Source organism: Monodelphis domestica, chromosome 1, assembly GCF_027887165.1.
Source record: "Monodelphis domestica isolate mMonDom1 chromosome 1, mMonDom1.pri, whole genome shotgun sequence".
Taxonomy (NCBI): domain Eukaryota; kingdom Metazoa; phylum Chordata; class Mammalia; order Didelphimorphia; family Didelphidae; genus Monodelphis; species Monodelphis domestica.
The window spans coordinates 627873646-627893958 of NC_077227.1; the positions used below are offsets into that span (position 1 = coordinate 627873646).

General features: G+C 35.6%; 1 protein-coding gene across 2 annotated transcripts in view; it reads left to right on the top strand.

The window, feature by feature from the left end:
* The window catches only part of HAO1 (hydroxyacid oxidase 1), a 73245-nt gene that overhangs the window by 10796 nt on the left and 42136 nt on the right, over window positions 1-20313 (top strand). The window contains exons 1-2 of one of the 2 annotated variants that reach the window (XM_056813910.1): window positions 2125-3058; window positions 4309-4460. In XM_056813910.1, coding sequence (XP_056669888.1) covers window positions 4388-4460 — 73 coding nt within the window. In that variant the 5' untranslated portion in view covers window positions 2125-3058; window positions 4309-4387. Of the gene's footprint in view, window positions 1-2124; window positions 3059-4308; window positions 4461-20313 lie in introns of those variants that run through there. The other variant, XM_001382092.4, reaches the window with a different exon arrangement.

Sequence of the window (20313 nt, forward strand, 5' to 3'; positions counted from 1 at the left end):
TACTTTATAAACCTTAAAGCATTATGGAAATTATAGTTAATTTTTATTAAATTCAATAAACATTTATTATTAATAAAACTTACTTTCTCATAACATTATAGTTTGCAAAGTTCTTTTCTCAAAACAATCTTGCCAGGTATTTGGTGAGTGCATTTATTGACAGCCCTTTACAAATGAATCAGCAGAGTCGTAGACAATATAAGTAGCTCATAATCATGTGGCTAGTCAGTTTGGAATCCTGATTCAAACTTAGACTTCCAATTTTTTGTCTCAAGTACAGCATTCTTTGTAGGACATTCTGCTATTTCTTAAAAACAAACAAACAAAAAGTATTGAATTCAGAATTAGTCAATATGTATTTGTCAATGTCCTACTGTGTTTTAGGGAATAGGCGAAGAACTGAGGATATTGGTAGAAAACATTAAACAACCCTTTCTTATAAGGAACTTACATTCAAATAGGGGACACATTGTGTCTCTATAGGAATGTGCACATCATAAATGTAAACTGGATACATGCAAATATATACCAAGTAGATCATTTGAGAAGGAACGTATTGGCAACTGGGAGGGAATCAGAAAAGGTTTCATAAAGGACGTGGTTCTTGGGCTGCATATTAAAAAGTGAGACTGACTATGAGGAGGAGGTCAGGAAGAAATACATTTCTGGCATAAGAGACTGCGTGTGTGAAGGAATTGATATGCATATGGAGTGTCTTGTGTGAGGAACAGGGCAGAAAGTTTGGCTGGATCACAGAGTGCCAGAGAGGGAATATTTTTCAATGAGGCTAGAAAGATAGATCGGTATTTGTTATTTGAGGCTTTGTAAGCTAAACCAATGTTTATATTTTTATCCTAAGGATAATGGGAAACCACTGTAGTTGGTTGAATATGGGACTTATCCCATCTGTACTAAAGGAAAATTATTTTGGTAATAACATGTGGGATGAGCTGGACTTGTGAGAGATTTGACACAAGACCAATATGGACTGTTGTGATGGTTTAGTCTTTTTAGTAGTGTCTGACCCTTTGTGAAACTATTTGATCTTTTCTTAGCAAAGATCCTAGAGTGGTTTTCCATTTCCTTCTTCAATTTATTTTACAGATGAGGAAACTGGGGCCAACAGGGTTAAGCAACTTGTGCAGAGTCACATAGCTAGTAAGTTTTTGAGGCTGGATTTGAACTCAGGTCTTCCTGACTCTAGGCCCTGTGCTTTATCTGCTACCACCTATTTGCCCTCTGGCTACTAAGGCAACAAATATATAGGTCTTATTAGCCCTCTCAGTTAGTTAGGTTAGTAAGATAAAAATATAGGACAGATTTTATTTAATCTGACAAAAAATAAATAAAAACTCTAACCTCATAACAATATCATACTTGAGTCTGTCAACTCTCAAGAATACTTTCCTCCTGTTTACACAGGAACCTATATATTCCATTCCAAGTCATTCCAACTTCAATTAATTGACAACATGACTCAATATTGCTAGAGAGTCCACCTTCTACCCTCAATTTACACAGTCTACATGTTTCATAGTACATACTAGGGAATGAATAGGTTTGGATCACTTCTTGGTACATGTAGTTTCATACTGTGCTGATCTGTTTAGTAGTAAAAGGAATATGTTCCATAGGTTTGCTATTGTCCCCATCAGGTTTCTGCCACTGTTTTATTATTTCCAGCTGATGCTGGCTCCTTGGTGTGTGTGGCTCCCTAAACAGTCTCATGTTCACCCTAATGTCCCTGTCTTTTCTCTTCACAGTCTATTTGCTTCTTCCCATCAAGATCTCTTGTTTGTGCACAGACCCAAAAATTCACCTATTGAGGAAGATGGAAAAGTTTAACCGATGATTTTCTTGCAAATCCACTAATGTTCATAAAAATTTATACATACATATATACATACCTAGATGAGTATATCTAGATAGGTAATGATTTCATCAAATGATTTTCCCCTTCCTTTTCTTCCTTTTATTGATTTATTTTTTGCTGCTGTCTTATTCTTTCCTTTAAAAAAATAAAACCTTTTACTTATATGTTTTTATATTGATACAATTCCCCTCTGTATCCATCTTTCTTTCTTTCCCTTCCAAAGTACGTTCTCAATTAGCAAAGAACTCATGGATAGTCTAAATTTAGAAGAAAGACAAAAAATAAGAAGGAAAGGGGAAAATCATTACAAACCAATCAATTCACTGAAAAATCTGAATATTCTATAGACTTAAATTCTATTGAAGAAAAGACATTACAATTAAAAAAGAATTAGGAATAGTTAATATAGGCCACTATATGTTACACACACACATAGATATAGAAACACATATATCTTAAAAAAAAAAACAACAACTGCTAGAGAAAGAAGAATCCAATCAAGGAACCCAAGGAACTCATGATGACCAGATCTTTGAGTAAGAGCTGGAAGAAACACCAGAGACAATCTAAAATGGTCATAGAAAGAAGAAGATTGCATTTTTTCTTTTATTAAAAATAGTTGCTAATAAAGGAAACAACTGTAAATTTCTTTGAGCCTCAGAACTCTTAAAACACTTCATAGAGAGAACCACAATAATGTGAAAGGAACTAGTCTAAACATCAATGAAGAAACTAAGTGGATGAAAAGTATATTTTGCCCACATTAAGACACAAAGCTGGAGTCAAATTAGACCCTTTATTTGTAACCCTGAGATAAAATTTTTAAATGGTTAATTAGCTGGGACCAGAATGATATCAGAGAAGTTTGAACAGGGATTACGTTTAGGTAAACCCATCAGGATTTTAGATGATCCCACTGTGTTTAGAGGCTTGTTTCTTGCATGCTTGGCTTGCAAGTCCTCTCTCTCTCCATGCCTCTACAACACCACACCACTCATTACTGCAAAAGCTCAAGTTTTTAGCACTAACATTCTCCTGGTGATGCTATATCATTATGAAACTTAGAACACTACTATCCCAGACAAATTTATATACGAGGCTAAAGGCACTTGAAGTAAAAATGATGAAAACACAGAAAACAGCATGTTATCAATAATGACTGGCATGTAAGGTGTGATGCAGAAGGTAAGATTGAGAATTTATATCCAATCCAACCTAATAAATATTTATTAAGTTCCAGGCATTTATTATTTCTATGTCCCAGGCACTGTGCCAAGTGCTAGAGATACAATTAATAAAAAGAAATATAATTCTTGTCTTCAAAGAGCTTACAGTCTAATGTGGGAAGAACACACAAAAAAAGAGGAAGAAAAGCAAGAATAGGAAATAGGGGACACCAGCAGAATCTTGGCCAGGGGCATCTTGTTCCATGGGGTTGAAACCAGACAGAGTAACAGAGGCAGAGCAGAGTGACCTGAGACCAATTTCTGCCCTCTATAAAGGAAGGTGTTGGGAGAAGTTTGGTATTCTACCCTCCAGTCCTCACATCAGAGGGGAGAGGAAGCTGAAGATAGTCATGACAATCAAGGCTTGAGTCAGTACTATGGTGATTTTAAAACTGATGAGCTTAATTTGGGGGGAGGGCATGTTTTTCTGTGGAGTTAAAACTTGTCAGAGCAGCAGATTCAAAGTGAAGACATGTATGTAATTACATGTACATATTAGTTCAGGCAAAGTCCTTTTCAATCTTTACTATATCCTGTAGAGAACATCAACCACACATTGGCTTGGAGAAAGTCAGTCAGACAACAAGATTTATATTAAGTACTAGCTACTTGTGAGGCACTGTCCTGAGTGCCAGGAATGCAAAGAAAGGGAAAATTGTGCTCCCTACACTCAAAGAACTCGTATTCTTATGGGAAAGAAGACAACATAAAAACTAGAATGTACATTTAAAAACATATACAGCTTGAATATATGGCAATTAATCCCTGAGGAAAGGGACATTTCTGGGAAAGACCTCCAAAGATGGGATTTGGTCTTAGTCTTGAAGGAGTAAGGAGGGAAAACATTTTCACCTATTAAAGGACTGAATCTTAGAATTTGTGGAGGGAAGAGAGGGAAGTAAAGTGTAAGGAGATTAGAAAGATAGGAAAAGACCAGCTTATGAAGGACTTTGTGTTAAACTGAAGATTTTATATTTGATCCTGGAGGTAATAAGGAATCACTAGAGTTAATAACTTAACTGTCAGATTTTTATACATCATCCTTGCAAATATCAACAGCCATTTTATTTTCTGCAGCTTTCAATACAGCAATGGAAAGAAAATAAAACAATTAATAATACTAGCTTCATCATTAACTTTAAATAGCAGAGTAATTTAAAACTCTCTCTTCCACATCACTCCTGTTGTTTTCTGTTTTATTTCTTTCAGATGGAAACTATATCCTCGGATTCTCCGGAATGTTGCTAAAGTAGATCTGACCACCTCTGTTTTGGGACAGAAGATCAGCATGCCTATATGTGTTGCATCCACAGCCATGCAACGATTGGCTCACGTGGATGGGGAGCTTGCTACCGTGAGAGGTAAGCATTGGCCCATTGAGGGGAAGCCAAGATACAAATATCTTGATTTTGACTATGAGGTTCATGACTTCTAGTCATACACACAGATAGGTTTTACTCCTATCAGAATGTTTACGTGGGTTGTAGTGGTGAGAAATTTAATCCATTTTGTAAAGCATTTCTTATGGAGGGTTAATATAGTAATTTATCTATTTTTGCTTCCTATTCCCTTAACAATTACTGAATATTCATAATGTAAGGCTGGGAGACATGCACAGTATTGTGAAGGCAGAGAGAAAGGAGAACTGCTTTATTCTTATTTTGCTTCTATTTCTGATTGTAATTAATTAATAAATCTGTATTAAGTGCCTAATATGTACCAGGAATTGAACTGGGGATACAAAAAAGCCAAAAGACAATATCTTCCTCAAGGTGGTTCCAATTTAATGGGGGAGACAACATGCAAACAAATATATGCAAAACACACTGTAAACAGAATAAAAAGGAAATAATTAACAGAGGGAAAGCACTTGGAATTGAGGGGTTAGAGAAGGTTTCCTGTAGAAAATGTCATTTTAGTTGAGACAAATGGAAATGATGTACCAAAAATGTTTAACAAGATATAGATACACTGGAAAAGTAAGAAGATAGTAAGAAAGAACATGGTGTTTCTTGATTAATTTTAAGTCCCCTAGCTCAAATGAACTATTCATTCAGGAGTCCACTGATCAAACTCCTACTACACTAGCTCCTCAACTCAATATTTGTTGACCATAACAACTCAACTAGTATATTTTGGGCACATTTATGTTATATTCAATTCTTTGTTTCTCTCTGATTTGAAGATATTCAAGCAGTATCCAGTTAAATATCTTTTCCATGTCGTTCACGAAAAGTACCAGCAAAGTTCATATGTCAGAGATTTTAGAAAATGTTAATGTGAACAGTCTTTTGTGAGAGTCTGTGGATAGATTTCAGGGAGTCAATGAACTTGGATGGGAAAAGAATCCATTTTTATTTTGTTACAATTGGTTTCCATTGCAATCCTATGTGTTTTATTTCATTCATTTAAAATACTTAAAATAAAAAGTCCATAGACTTCATGAGACTGCCAAAATGTCCATGGCACAACTAGTTTAGGAACCCCTAGTCTAGATCCACTATAGCTTTTGGGTCCAGAGACTATACTTACCCTTAAAATTATGGCTATACAAATTTCACAAACAAGCAAAACTTTACAGTATTCTCATAGGTTAGCACCTTCATTAGTGTATGTAAGAGGACCAAGGAAATTAGAAAAGGAAATAATGAAAATAAATATGAATAAAAAGCAGGGAAAAATAACCTTCCTCTTTGGGGAGTAAATAAGTCAACAAGCATTTATTAAATACCTACCTAGGGTAAGGCACTGTGATAAGTATTGGAAATAAAAATATAAGCAAAAAGACATTGTTCTTAGGAAACTTGCCTTCTAATGGGTGAAGAACACATAAAAGAGAACTAAAAAGTGGGGGAAGAAAATGAAGGAATTCACATTGATCATAGTGGAGAAAAAAGTTTGTGGAGTCAGGAGTGAAGTCCAGAGAGAAATAACTTGAGTCCTCTCCTAAAAATAAAGGTTTTAAGGAAGAGTCTAACAATCAGACAAAAGTTATTGTAGGGTGAGGAAACTGCTATGACATAGTTGAGAAAATTCCCTAGAATCAGGAGCAGAACCCAAAGAGGCACAGAAGAGTGAAACTTGAGTCCCAATTGAAGTCTTGGAGTGCATGGGACTCTCCAAAAAGAACTGGACCCTGGGAATCAAATGGGTGTCAATTGTTTTCAAGTAAGAAAACAAACTGTTCTGGATGAAAATTCTTCTGTAGATCTTTTTGGTACATAGATAACCCATAAACTTTGCATTTCTGCAAAATCACCGGGTATTCTAAATGGAAGGTCAGGCAAAAATTTCTCTGGGGACACCATTGAATAACTCGAACAAAATTTCTTCAGTGAATTCCTGTGGTACAAAGCATTCAAGACCAATATCTCAAATGAACTTTCACAATGATTTTGGTGGTGACAACTTGACACTTTATCTTCAAGTTTTTAAATGTCTGTCATATGTAAAATAAATTAGAAGAATTTTGTTTGCCCACAGGGATCAAAGTCAGGAGTACTGTGTAGAAGTTTGGATGAGGCATTTTTTAATCTTGATATCAGGAAAATCTTAACAGGATACTCCAAAAACTAGAAAAATCTCTCTAGAGAGATGATTGGATTCTTTGTCCTCATTGGGATTCTATAGGCAGACTCAGGTACATAAAATAAATTAAAAAGTATGGACACAAACACTTCTATTCATATGTGCATTTTTATATATCTTTGTAAGTATGTATACATATGTAAGTTTGTGTATAAAACAAATGGGTATTTTATAGTGTTTGATTCCTTTCAGATATAGGTTTGGTTATGTGACTTCTAAGGTTCCTGCCTATTTTGAAATTCTGATTCTGTAAACTTGCATTTTGTACATTTGATATGTAGTAGTGCCAAAGGGCAGGAAATAAAGGTCAAAAGAGCAGGAACCAGACTATTTAAAAATGCCTTATTTCTGAGAATCGAATTGGGTGGGGACTTTCCTTCCCATTCTTTCTAGTGTAGGTCAATTTTGCCTCCATCATCAAAATTAATGTGGCCCAAAGATAATAACAACAAAAACAATAATAATTAACATTTATGTGGTACTTTATGGTTTACAAATCATTTGCATACATTACCTCATTTGGTGCTCCCAACAACCTTTTGAGGTAGGTTGAAGAACAGGTGCTTCTTCATTTTAATTTTTTTTTTTTTAGATTAGGGAACTGAAGCTCAGAGAAATCAACTAATTTGTCCATAGTTCCTTTCCTATCTCTATAACTTATTTTATCTTCTTATCTATTGGCTCATTCTCTATTGCCTACAAAGGTACCCATGTTTGTCCCAACCTGAAAAACCTCTCTTGATCTTTCCATCACTGCTAACTATCATCCTATAGCTTTTCTGCCCCATTGTGAGCCTCTACTTCCAATTCTCTCACTCTCTTCTTAACCTCTTACAATTGTTAATAGGAAGTTCTTAATCTCCCACTGTCTTTCCAGGTGACAGTAACTCACAGGTCGGGAGTTGTGGGAAATCTCCTTCTCTCTTTAAGAGTCAGAGCAGAGAGATTTGCCCTCTCTCACTTTAAGAGAGCCTCTATAAAAGAGGAGAGAGCGGTTAAGACTGGACTCCATTTTGCTCTGTCTTCAGAGGAAGCAAGGTTTGGGGGTTTCTGTGTGAGTGTGTTCTCTGTCATGACTATCTGGGAATTGGCTGTTGAGAGTTGGAATTTATATATGAAGTTAAGAAAGAGTCTATATCTGAGGAGTTTTCCTTATCAGCACTGTGAGGGAGAATAGCCTGACCCTAAGGGCTCTTCTCTTTAGAACTGGAGGACTGACTGTGTTTCCATTCCTGACACTTTGAATTTTTGATACTTGGTTAAGGAGGTTGAAGAAGATTTTATTAATTAGCATAGTTTAGTCAGATAGAGAATATTATTTTAGATTAGTGAGAGTAAGTTTAAGGAGGTTTGCTCTGTCAGACAAGAAGGCACTGCAAAGAAAGCAGTTAGATTTTGGAGGGTTTTTATTTAGACCTTTTTAGTATAGGATTAGGATTTTAGATATAATATAAGAATTTTAAGATATACTTTCCTATTTTTCTACCTCCTACTCCTTTTTTAATATATCCTCTAAAATAAATAGAACTACTGGGGTACTAGAAAGATCTCCACAATGTTTATAAACTTCCTATAGATATCTATTAACCCCTGACAGCTTTATCAATCTCCTATACAATATTAGTGACCTATAACAGCTTGGCTATAAATATTTATTATCCATAAGAGCTATTTATTATCCATAACACAATCTAGCTTCTGACCAGTGATTTCTTAGTTGACAAACCCAATGGGCTTTTCTTAATTCTCATTTTACTTGACTCTTCTGTAATCTTTGAAACTCTTGATTATTCTTTTCCTTCATATTTCTTCTCTCTAGATTTTCAGGATACCACTCTCTCCTGTTTTTTTTTCCCTATCTGACTATTTATTCTCATTCTTCTTTACTATATATTAATCCAGATCATGCCATTTAACTGGTATCCATAGGGTTGTGTGCTGAGTCCTTTTCCCTTCTCCCTCTCTATTACTTCACTTGGTGATTCATCAGTTTCTATGGATTTAATTACCAATTCTGTGCTAATGATTCTCAAATCTACCTCTCCTGCCCCAATCTCTCTTATGACCTTCAAACTTGCAACTCCAATTGTCTTTCAAATATCTCTAACTATATGTCCATTAGACATCATACACTTAATATGTCCAAAATTAAACTCATTATCTTTCTGCCTAAACCTTCTCCTACTTCTATCTTCCCTATTATTTTGGAGGGCGTCACACCCCTCCTAGTCTCTCAGGCTCACAATCCAACAGTTAGCAGTTATCTTTGACCTGCCACTTCTGATTTCCAATCTGTCATTGAAGCTTGTTGCTTATCATCCTTTTATCACACCTCCAGTGTGCCCCCTTCTTTCTGATACTGCTATCACTCTGGTACAGGCCTTCATCATCTCACACTTTGATTCCTGCAATGATAGTAATTATTGAAATTACTGCAAACTTGATTATAAGCCTACTGGTGGGTCTGCCTGCCTTTAGTGTCTCTCTACCCCAATACATCTTCCATTCAGTCACAAAAGTGATTTTCCTAATGTGCTGGTCTGGCCATGTCAATAAATTCTGGTGGCTCCCTATCACCCCCAGGATCAAATCCAAAGCCCTCTGCTTAAAATTCTTATAACTTACTCCCCAACATGTACTCATTTCAGTGATACTGGTCCCCTGGCTGTTCCACAGACAAAACTCTCTATCTTTTTATTTTGGGAATTTTCTCTGATTGTCCTCCATACCTGGAATGCTCTTACTTCTCATTTCTGTCTACTGACTTCCTTCAAGTTCTAACCAAAATTCCATCTTCTATGGGAAGTCTTTTCCAAATCCTTATTAATTCTAGTGCCTTCCATCATTTGATTTTTCCTATTTATCCTGCATGTAATTTGTTTTTATATATTTATTTGCTTGTTGTCTCCCTCACTAGATTGTTAGCTCTTGAACTCAGGGAATATCTTTTACCTTTTTTTTGTATGTATATTGATTGATTTATGCTAGCTCTAAAATCTGATTGTTAGATCTCCTCAAGGGCCAATGGATAGAAAAGAGAGAAGAAGGAAAATCAAAGTGATAGAGAGGATAAAAAGTAGAGAATGAAGAACATAAAGTTGGACTGGAACAGAGTTCCACCAATAATGGACTCAGCAGAGGGGAAGGATGATTGTGCCATGGGAAACTCTTCCACAGTCTGCCCCAGTGTCTGAAATTTCTACAATTGAATGAAATTATTCTTTTAATTTAAGTTATGAGTTCCTAAAAGGTTCTGTTTCAGGAGGAGAAAAACAATTAAATCAAATAATCATGAATAGCTTGGGAGGATTAAATTTTTAGGTTACTGAGAATATAGGAACCCTGAAGGAAAGAGATTGGGTAGGACAAGGAAGAAGTTTTGAGAGAGTTAAGGAAGGTCTGTTGTGTGGAGCCATGACTGGTTAAACAGGTCGGAATACCTGAGAACACTGAACCTGTGATTGGGAGGATGATGCTTGGAAAACACTGAAAAAAGAGCCAGAAGTATGCATGCAACAAAGTCTTCTTATATCCTATTTTTCTTCTGGATCAAGGCTAGTCAGTGGCATCTCTCACTGGTGCCTGTGTCAGAGGCATACAGTTAGATCAATGTCACATTTAGGCACAGACCAGAACTATTCTGAGGAGAAACTCAGAAACCCAGCACAGAACTAGTTAGTTTTCATTGGGCTCAAAATAGGGGCAGTCACCCTCTTGACCAGGAAACTGGTCTGAAAAAGCCATTCCTCCAAGATGATATTAAATGTTTGACTTAATGATTTTCTACTTATTACATGGGAACTTTATGGAACCAACACTTTAAAATCAAAAGAGTGACTTCAGCAGTAAATTACAAACTCTGGGACAGATAGTTTGGGGCCAATGAAGACTTTCTCAGGGTACCTATATTTCACCCTTCATAGGTTCTAGTCAATATTTTAAAGTCCCTTTTCATGGAATCCAGCTTTCCATTTCTTTGCCTGTTTCCCTGTCATATTTCCTGTCACCAGGAATGAACAGCATGACTCCAATGAACACTTATCTTGGGTATCTGTTTCCTTCGGCCAATTCTGTTCTGTCACTTCCAGTGCAAAGGTCAATTTCCTGTGACCAGACCTTGTGTCTGCTATTGTCAACAACTATTGAGTAGATTGGAGGAGTGGGGGGAAAGTACTATTTAGTCTCCTGTTCCCCACTCCTATCCCTTCTCAAAAGAGTAAGGAATATATCTCTAGCTCTCACCTAATGTCTGCATGTATTGTATACTTTATAGTTTTTAATCCCTTATGTTCTGGACTTAGAATCTCATGACTGTTTCTTTTTTTTTTCCTTCTTCTTCTGAATGTGTTTCAATCAGCACCATCAACCATTCAAAGACTTTATCAACCAGCACTATGTTAGGTACTGGGGATACAAAGACAAAGAATGGTGCTATATCTGTTCTTAAGGAATTTACATTCTCTCAGGGGAGATAATAATAGCAATGATGACATAATCATCTTTTTCATTAACATCATCTTGGCATTTATATATGATTTAGGCTTACAAAGCATATGTCATTTTTTCCTCATAACAACACTGGAAGGCAGGTGCTATTATTCTCATTTTAAGTTGAGGAAACTGAGGCAGAGAGAGAATTTTCTCCCAGGATCACAGAGCTAGAAGGGACCAGAGGCTGAATTTGGACTCAGGTCTTCTTGACTATGGGTACAGAACTCTCTCTGCTGTATCATCTAGCTGTGTCTCATACACACACACACACACACACACACACACACACACACACAGGAGTATATCCAGAATAAACATATGAAAGAATATTTATAAAATGAAAATAAGGCAGTTAGGGAGATATGTCATAACAGTTGGGATTGATCAGGAAAGACTTCATGTACAAAAATGGTCCTTGAGCTATGTCTTGCAAAGGATTCTATTGGACGAGGGTGAGGATGATGTGTTTCGACACATGAAACATCATTGCAAAGGCATTAATATGAAGTGTCCTGTGTGAAGAATAGAAAGAAGGCCACTTTGGCTGCATAGAAGGAGCAATATATTTTGAAAGACATATTAGGGTCACCTTGTGAAGCCAGAGAAGTGTATATCTTATTCTGAAACAACTAAAGAACCATGAGAGTTTATTGAGGAGGGGAGTAACATGGACTGATTGCATTTAAGAAAAATCACCTTGTCATCTGTATGGAGGATGGAATGAGGAGAGCCTGCAGGAAGGGTTTCGTAAAGGTTTAAAATTAGGAGTCCTGAGCACCCAAATTAAGGTGATGTCTGTATAGGCACATAAGGAGAGAAGAGATGTGAGAGATATTATAGAAGTAGAAACAGTAATATCAATACCTATTTGTATATGTGAGATAAGGCAGAGGGAAGGCTGAAATATAATATGAAGGTTCCAAATATGGGAACCCAAAATATGTCCTCAGCAGAAAGAGTTATTTTTGTAGACATTATTGTGAAAAGAAAATGAATTCAGATTGTACCTATTGAATTTGAAATGACTGTGGGATATCTAGTTTGAAAAGTCCTTTAGACATCATGTGATATAAGAAAAGACCCAAGAGAGACACCAGGGCTGGATACATAGAACTGTGAATTGGTGGTAATATTCTAATGAACTCTGATAGGGTTTGATAAGGTAACTGAAAGTGTGAAAAGATTTGAGGACTGCGTTAAGGGCTTGGCAAAGTGGCTTTATATGGGTGATGAATCAGGAAAGGAAACTAAAAAGAAGCAAAGAGCCAGAAGAACCCAGGGAAAAGGGAATATCCAAGAAGAGATATCAGTCAGAAGTGACAAATGCTACAGAGGTTAAAAAGGATGAAGACTGAGAAAAGACTATTAGAGTGTCAGATGGATTACTTAAACCCAGGTCTTCATGATTCAAAGGTTAGTTTTCTGTCTCTATTGATATCACTACCTTAATTTGATATTCAAATTTATTAACTTAATTTTGGATTTTAAAATGATTGTTTTTATTGAAAGCTTCAGAGAAGGAACACAAAACCATTCATTTTCATTGTCAGAATTTCAAAGAAAAGAACAGCAATAATAACCAATGCTGCTATTATATGTAAAAAAAGCATTCCTTATGCTATTCCATCTGGTTAGCTTAAGTTTTCATTCCTCCCTCAAGCTCAATAAACTATTGTTTTCTCAGAACAGGGTAAACAGAGACCTCAGGCTTCTAAAATATACATTTATTTCAGATACAGAAATCTTTTTGAATTTATTAGGGGGCATTTATGAACAATTGTTAATCAAGAGAAAAATGCTCTACTAGATTAGAGAGATTGTAGCCTAATGTAAATTTGACCAAAACAGAAAATAGAAAGGGAGCAGGAGAATAAGGAGGGAGGGAAAGTAGGCAAAGGAGAGGGATAGAAAGCTTAAAATTCAGAGATATCTTCATTTATTTTTTGCTTTTAAACTATTCCAAAGAAATATCCCACATGAGGGAGCTCTGGGACTTCAAATGGAAAGTGGGAATTCCACATAATGCATTCCAGCAGTCTTCGGGACATTAGCAAATTCTTATTAAACTGTCAAATTTTTAAAGAAATTCTTGCCCCTGGATGCAATTAGAGATTACCACACAGGATTGAATGGACCATAAAATGATTAAATCCAAACACTTTCTTTTAAAGCCTAAAAGGCCAGGACATTCCAAAGTGAAAGCTCTAGACACAGCTATTGAGTGGGCCACCTATTAAGGCACAGGTGGGAGGGTATGTAAAGCAATACAAAGAACCATACAGATACTGAAGTGCTGAGTTAGGGTGAAGGTGAGACCCTTTAGCTGTGGAATTTTCTGGATTTTCCATGATTAAATGCTCAAACTTAACATCAAGTGAAAGACTTCTAAAATGAAGGGGGGAAAGTAATTTCCTTTGCTCCAGTCTAAAAAAATGTATTTTCAAAAGCTTCATATATTTATTTATTTATTGTACTATGTGGTCAAGTAGATATACATTTCATTACTCCTACTGTGTAAATTTCTATGGAGAATACCCCAGTGAGCTTTAAGTTTGCCTAGACTAAAGAGAATCATGAATTTGCATTAAGTTAATGTTTTGCCTCTGAGATGCTTTTGACTATTCTCTTTTCTTCAGAAAAAGTATTTCTTTGCTTTCTTTCTTTCTTTCTTTTTTTTTGGATTAAAAACAAGTCAGGAGAAGATCAAGAAAGAGTTTTGCTCAGAACTGCTCTGTCTACAGCAACAAAATGTTTTCAATGATGAGTTGGTATAATTCATTACAGGAAGAAAAGGAATCAGTTTTGTATACTTCTCACTTTTATGTTTAAATATTTGTTCCTGTCCATGTTCAGAGAGGATAAGAGTTTACTAAATGGCGGTCAGTGTCAAATATCCTCTTAAAAGTAGTACAAGATACATCTTTTTTTGTGGTCTTTTCCTCAGCATTCTCCTGGTGATGAGTGAGAACCTGAGGTCAAATCACTTGATAAGAAGATAGATTTGGGTATCAAAAATTATGAATAGCCAACTTTAAAGAATAAGTTCTCGAGTATTTCGCTTTTAGATTTTATAGCCTTTGTTAAAGCTTTCTCTTAAGTCATCAAACTTCTTTCCTCCTGAATGATTACTGTGCTTAATTATATAGCATGATGTTGCAAATTCTGAAGTTCCCATCAGAATCCAGACATTAAAAGTTTTAGACTATGGGAGGTTGTTTGTGGTTATCATGTATAAACCCGATACTATCTAAAAGTTGTAATTAAAAAGCATTTCACTGTGGTATGATGCCCATGTAATCATACAAGTTATGTAAGTTCCTGACAACTTTACAATTAAAAATTATAAAGATAAATTCTTCAGGGTATCAGCCCAGGAGGACTAGTTAATACTCTCTTAACTCAATCACTGCTCTGTTTACCACAGGAAAAGGAGAAAGAATATATTGATATTATGTAAAGAATGTACTGATTTACATGATAGTGGCCTATTTTAAAAATTAATTTATTATGTCAGTATCTAAGACAATAGGGTCTCCCCACCCTCACTTGAACATATACAACCCAAGATAAAGGATATTAGGCATAATTTAGGGGTTTCAGATACATAAAGAAAGAATAAAGATCAAAGAAAGATGCCTGTTGTTCATTTATTTCAGGACATGTTTTATTGTAGCTCTTCCTATGATCTAGGCATATTGAGACTTACACAGTTAATGATGGGCCATAGAAAGGTAAAGAAGGGAGAAGCAAGTTTTATTTGGGTGTGCTCTTCTATGTGGATATTTCTCAAGTGGAAGAAACTAAGCCTAGAGCCTTATTGGCAACTTCATATTGTACTGTTATACCCTTAGACAATGGACCATCAGAAAGCTACTGGAAAGATTATGTCGGGCTTCCTGACTATTCTTGGCAGTGTTTAAATTGATTAAGTTCCCCAAATTTCAAACTGGGATTTGTCTGACCATTTCTGAGCATTTCAAGCATGATTGTAGCTGGAAGTTTTGTTCTTCCCATTAGGTCACTGACTCCAGAACTTTATTTCTGGGCAATCTCAAGCACAATTTTATTCATTTAGTACACAATGTTAATTGTGTTTTTAGCTACTCCTTATAATCACAGTTCCTGCAGGGAAAAGAAGGCTGACACACTCAATGGACTTTAAGGTGCACATTTATACAAACACGCCAGAATGACAGACCCTTAGTTTAGATCAACACAACCATTTTGTACTTTGTCATTACATATTTTTCCCATTACATAATGACTTCCTGCACAGATGACAAAATGCATTTTCTCAACAAAATTATTTTCGGCACAGCTGTTTTGGTGAGTAAGTCATTGCAGGAGTTTTTTGATCAAATGCATTTCATCAAGAAAATAACTTTAGGCACTTCAAACATGTTTGTTTTTCTCCCCCTTTAGAAAACACAACTTTGGAAATGAGGCTCCCTTTTCCCATAAATGTTGGCTTCTTCCAGAAAAACCATGTGAACTTAAAATACAGTATTGCCTCACTTACCTGGCATCGCCATGAGGTGTTGTTTCACAGAAGTAAATTTTCCACATCATAGAAGATCTTGCCTCTAAACACTAAGATTCAAAAAATTGTAATATACACATATGTATATATAGAGATATATAAAACACATAATATAATATGAAGGAAATTTTTTTGAAATATAGGGTATCCCAAAAGCATTAGTGCAGTTTTAAAATATTGAAGCTTAAAACTGCACTAAGTTTTTTGGGACATCCTGTATATTACATACCAACTTATCTATTTAAAGTGTACCTCAATATTTAAATAGCTTTGTGATCTTGTCAATGTCGGTAATCACTCCAAAGAGGCAAATTATTGCTTATCCACTTCTTCCCTTGAAACTTTTGTCCATGACTCCTTAAAAATCCTATATAGAGAATCCATCCAACACTGTGTAGTCTTTCCTTGAGATCTCTTGCCTTTCAGTGCTACCAGTATGGTATCTCTGTGACTGATCCATATTTTGATCCACATTCTAAGTACCTTGAGAGTGGAGATTGTTTCATTCTTTGTATTTGTATTTCAAATATCAAGTACATTGTCTAGGAATTGAGGAAATGCTTAAAAAAACTTGGTTATTCATTGAGTGCTGAGTGACTAGTCCTCCTTTTGCCAACACACATAATTTAGCCTCTCTTTGTAAACTTGGGGTCATATGACAGTGTGGAGGACTGTTTGTCCCCTACACCAAATGACCCCTGGCATCATCATAGTCTGATTTTTGTTGCTTCCTCCTTCATAGTCAATTCTTCATGTGTCACTTTGATCAACTCCTCTCTCCTCTCAGCTTAGGTCTTCCATTCAATTTTCTAGGAAAAGCACAGGAAAAGCTTAAGGGGAAGCCTAAGGCCTTGGCATGGACCATCCCTTTCTATATCTCACACCTCCCAAATGAATATTTCTCTACTTATCAGGCATAGCAGCTACCTGTCTACTTCATGGACAAGAAAATTCCTTCTTCTACTTGGCAACCCTTTGGTTTCAGGCTATTTGTACTTATTGATAATACATCTTTTTTTTCCCTCTGAAATTCTTGAGGTTCTAAATTTCTGGTAGCTAGATGTACCTCATTATTATCTTGTCATCTAGGTTGATTGGTATAAGACATTTTCTCTAATTATTTGCCAGGGGTCACTCCATTTTTCTTTCTTCTCTTTCTCTATAGCCCTAGACTGGGATTTAGACTCCCTTCCTTTTGGAGACAATATAATCTTCCTATGACTCAGGAGAAGTTCCTTCACTTAGCATGGTTCATCCATTCTTCTGTTCAGAACAAGGTCCTTCCCCCAACTAAGCCATTCTTCTAGTTTTAGATTGTGTCCTCTGGTGTCCTTTTCACTAGATTGCTGTTTCTGAACTACATTATGCCTGTATCATTAGCAGGACTGCAAGAATGGGTATAATCTATTCCAAGTCCAAACCAATCCTCTTTCTTTGGCCCTTATTCTTATTCAATGTGTTTTAGACTCCTAAGTTATGCATGGACCCCATTTCCCTTGGTGTATATAAATTGGGTGAGGGGTTGTTGGTTTAGATACTAGCTTAACAGAAGGAAAAAATACTTAGGCCAAGTATACATAATATCAACATATTCCTTTTCCCTCTTCTGTAATAATCAGAGCAGTGTTGTATCACCACATGAAGTTGGGTTAACAGAGCACTAGCCTGGAAGTCATTTGTGACCCACCCACACAAAGACATAATTCAGATCCCAGGAAGGAAACAGTGTTAACCACAGCCAAGTTCAATTTAATATGCCTACAATTCCAGGTGCAGTGCACTGGCCTAATTTACACTGAATGTACAAAAAGGAGACTGAGAGATAGTTCCTGCCTTCAAGAAGTATGAAATCTAGTACAGGGTTAAGGTGCATATACAAATAAAAAAGCCCCAAACCTAATACGATTAAAAAAATTTAGAACAGCTACTTTTTAAAAATTTATTTTTATATCATCTCATTTTCCTCCTGTGTCCCCCTTCCCCTCTCAGAATATTATATAAATTAAATCTTATCAGTGCATAGAAGAGGTCAAGAAGTAAGGCATGAGAAATTTGAGGGCAGAGGGATCATTTCTATTTGGGGAGATTTGAGAAGAATTCATGGAGAATGCAGTACCTCATTTGATCTTTGAGAGAAGAAAAATATTTCAGCAGATTTGGGAAAGTCTATTTCACTCAGGGGATATTAAATTAAATAAAGTTTTCATATTAAATAAGTATTAAAGAGCTTTCATATGATCTACCACAGAGCATATATATATATATATATATATATATATATATATAATCTGTTTATGTGTATGCAATGAAAAAACAAAGTCCCTGTCTGTCCTCAAGGAATTCACATTCTAATGGGAGAGACAACTATGTGAGTATACATACACACACACACACATACATATTTATGTATGAATTTGGTAGGCAATGGGAGATGGGGGAAAAAGTAATATGATTAGACTAGTTCTTTAAGAAGATAAAGCTTGCAGAGATGTGGAGAAATCAGGAATGTAGAAAGAAAGGTTGTTAGGTGGCACAGTGGAGAGAGAAAAGACCCAAGTTCAAATCCTTCCTCAGTGACAAGTTATTTAGCCTCTCTCAGCCTTAGTTCCCTCATCTATAAAATGATTATAATAATAGTAATTACTTCATGAGGTTGTTGTGAGGATCCAAAGATGTGACATATGTGAAATGCTATAAAATTATTATTAATAATAGTTAAATTTATGTTTCCATACCCACCATGAATTAATATCTATTTATGCTAAAAACATCATCAAATCCCATTAAAAGTGGCACTTCTATAGCAATAAAAAATATCTCAAAAGGTAGAGTTAGAGGACTTCCCCTTCTTCCATGAATCATTTTCTGCCATCATCTTGTATTTTTATTCTTTTTTTGGGGGGGATTTATCTTGTCTGGACTCCCATAACTCACTGGCAATCCCAGACTTGCCAAAGTTCATAAAAATCCAAAGTCCACTGGGAGGAGACTACTAAATGTCTCCATGCATAGCATTAAGAAGTGCTATTTCAAGCATGTGTATTCCTAGGAATGTTCTAGGATAATCCTTTCCTGGCTCTTGCTGCTAGGTATAAGCAGATTGTGGGAATCACTTCCCTTTCTGTTGAGATTATCTTTGGGAATGCTTACTTCTTCTTGTTCCTAGTACAGTGTGACTCTATGTAATTCTACTTTCAAATCCCTTCTATTAGAGACCTCACCCCTGCCTTTCTGAGATTTTCTCCCATTTCATTTATATATATAGTTGTCTGTCTCTTGTCTCTTCCATTAGAATATAAACTCCTTGAAGGCAAAGACTTGCCTTTCTTTGTATCATCAGGGATTAACAAAGGGTCCAGCACATTTTAGAGAATATAATAAATGTATATAATAACACAAAATAACACAATATAAGATAATACAATATATGATGTAATGCAATATAGTATAATACAACATAATATAATAATACAATACAATATAATAATGTATATAATAAATGCTTCTTTACCACCTGACAACTAACCTGGATGAATTCTTTTACTTAGTGTATATATTGTAATTTTACTCTGTCCCTCATACAATGTAAGCTCCTTAAAAGTAGGAACTTAAAAAATTGATCTCTGTATTTATTCTCTGGCCCTGGGAAGGTGCATGATAAATGCTCATATAGTTGAGTACAAGAAAAGACAAAAAATGAGCAGGATATGCAAGCTCAATGGTGAGACCTTTAAAAATTTAACTCTCATCAACTTTCCTCCTACTTTCCCTAATCCAAAAAAAACCTTGCCAAACTTTAGGAGCACAAATTGATGTCTAAGCCATTTGTGAAGATTTGATACGTCAGCTTATTTTGGAAAGAAATGTGTGTGCATTTGTTTTTTAAGTCACAATGCACTGAAACATATTTTTTCTATCAAGGTAGGTTGCATTAATGCCTAATAGGTTCTAAATCTAAAATTATGTATTATGTTAGGGTTTTCATGATTAAGGAAAGCTCCTTAATAATACTGGTGGAGGAAGAGAGCTGATACTCACTTTCCAAACTTAATTGTGTTATATCAGTTTTTTTGCAATATGTATTTTATTATGTGTTTTCAGGCATATGATTGACTGACATCATGTCTAAATCCATGTTAGGAGGGGGCTATGTTAGAGGGAACTATTATTGCCCATTTTTGCTCCCTAAAAATCACATTAGGATAAACTTCATTTATCTCTGCAGGTAGCCCACATTCTCTTTCCTGAGTTAATATATCATGTGACAGGGTGGTGACAATGGCCATATCATTAGGGCACAAACTTGATCTGGCAGTATAGAGTATAAGCACTATGAGTATAGGTCTGAGATGGATTCTATGTTTCTGGTCCAAAGATCTGGTTAATAAGTTTGCATAAATTCATTCCCAAAAGGTTGGGCAACAGTTGATGAATTTTCTAAAATCACAGCATCTTAGGAACATTATTTACTAATTAAGGTATGGATATCATTGTGATCTGTAAAATCAATTAAATCACTAGTCTTTTTAGTACTTAATACCGGGCTAAACTCTGGAGATACTAATATGAACAAAGGAGAGCTGCAAAGGGGATGG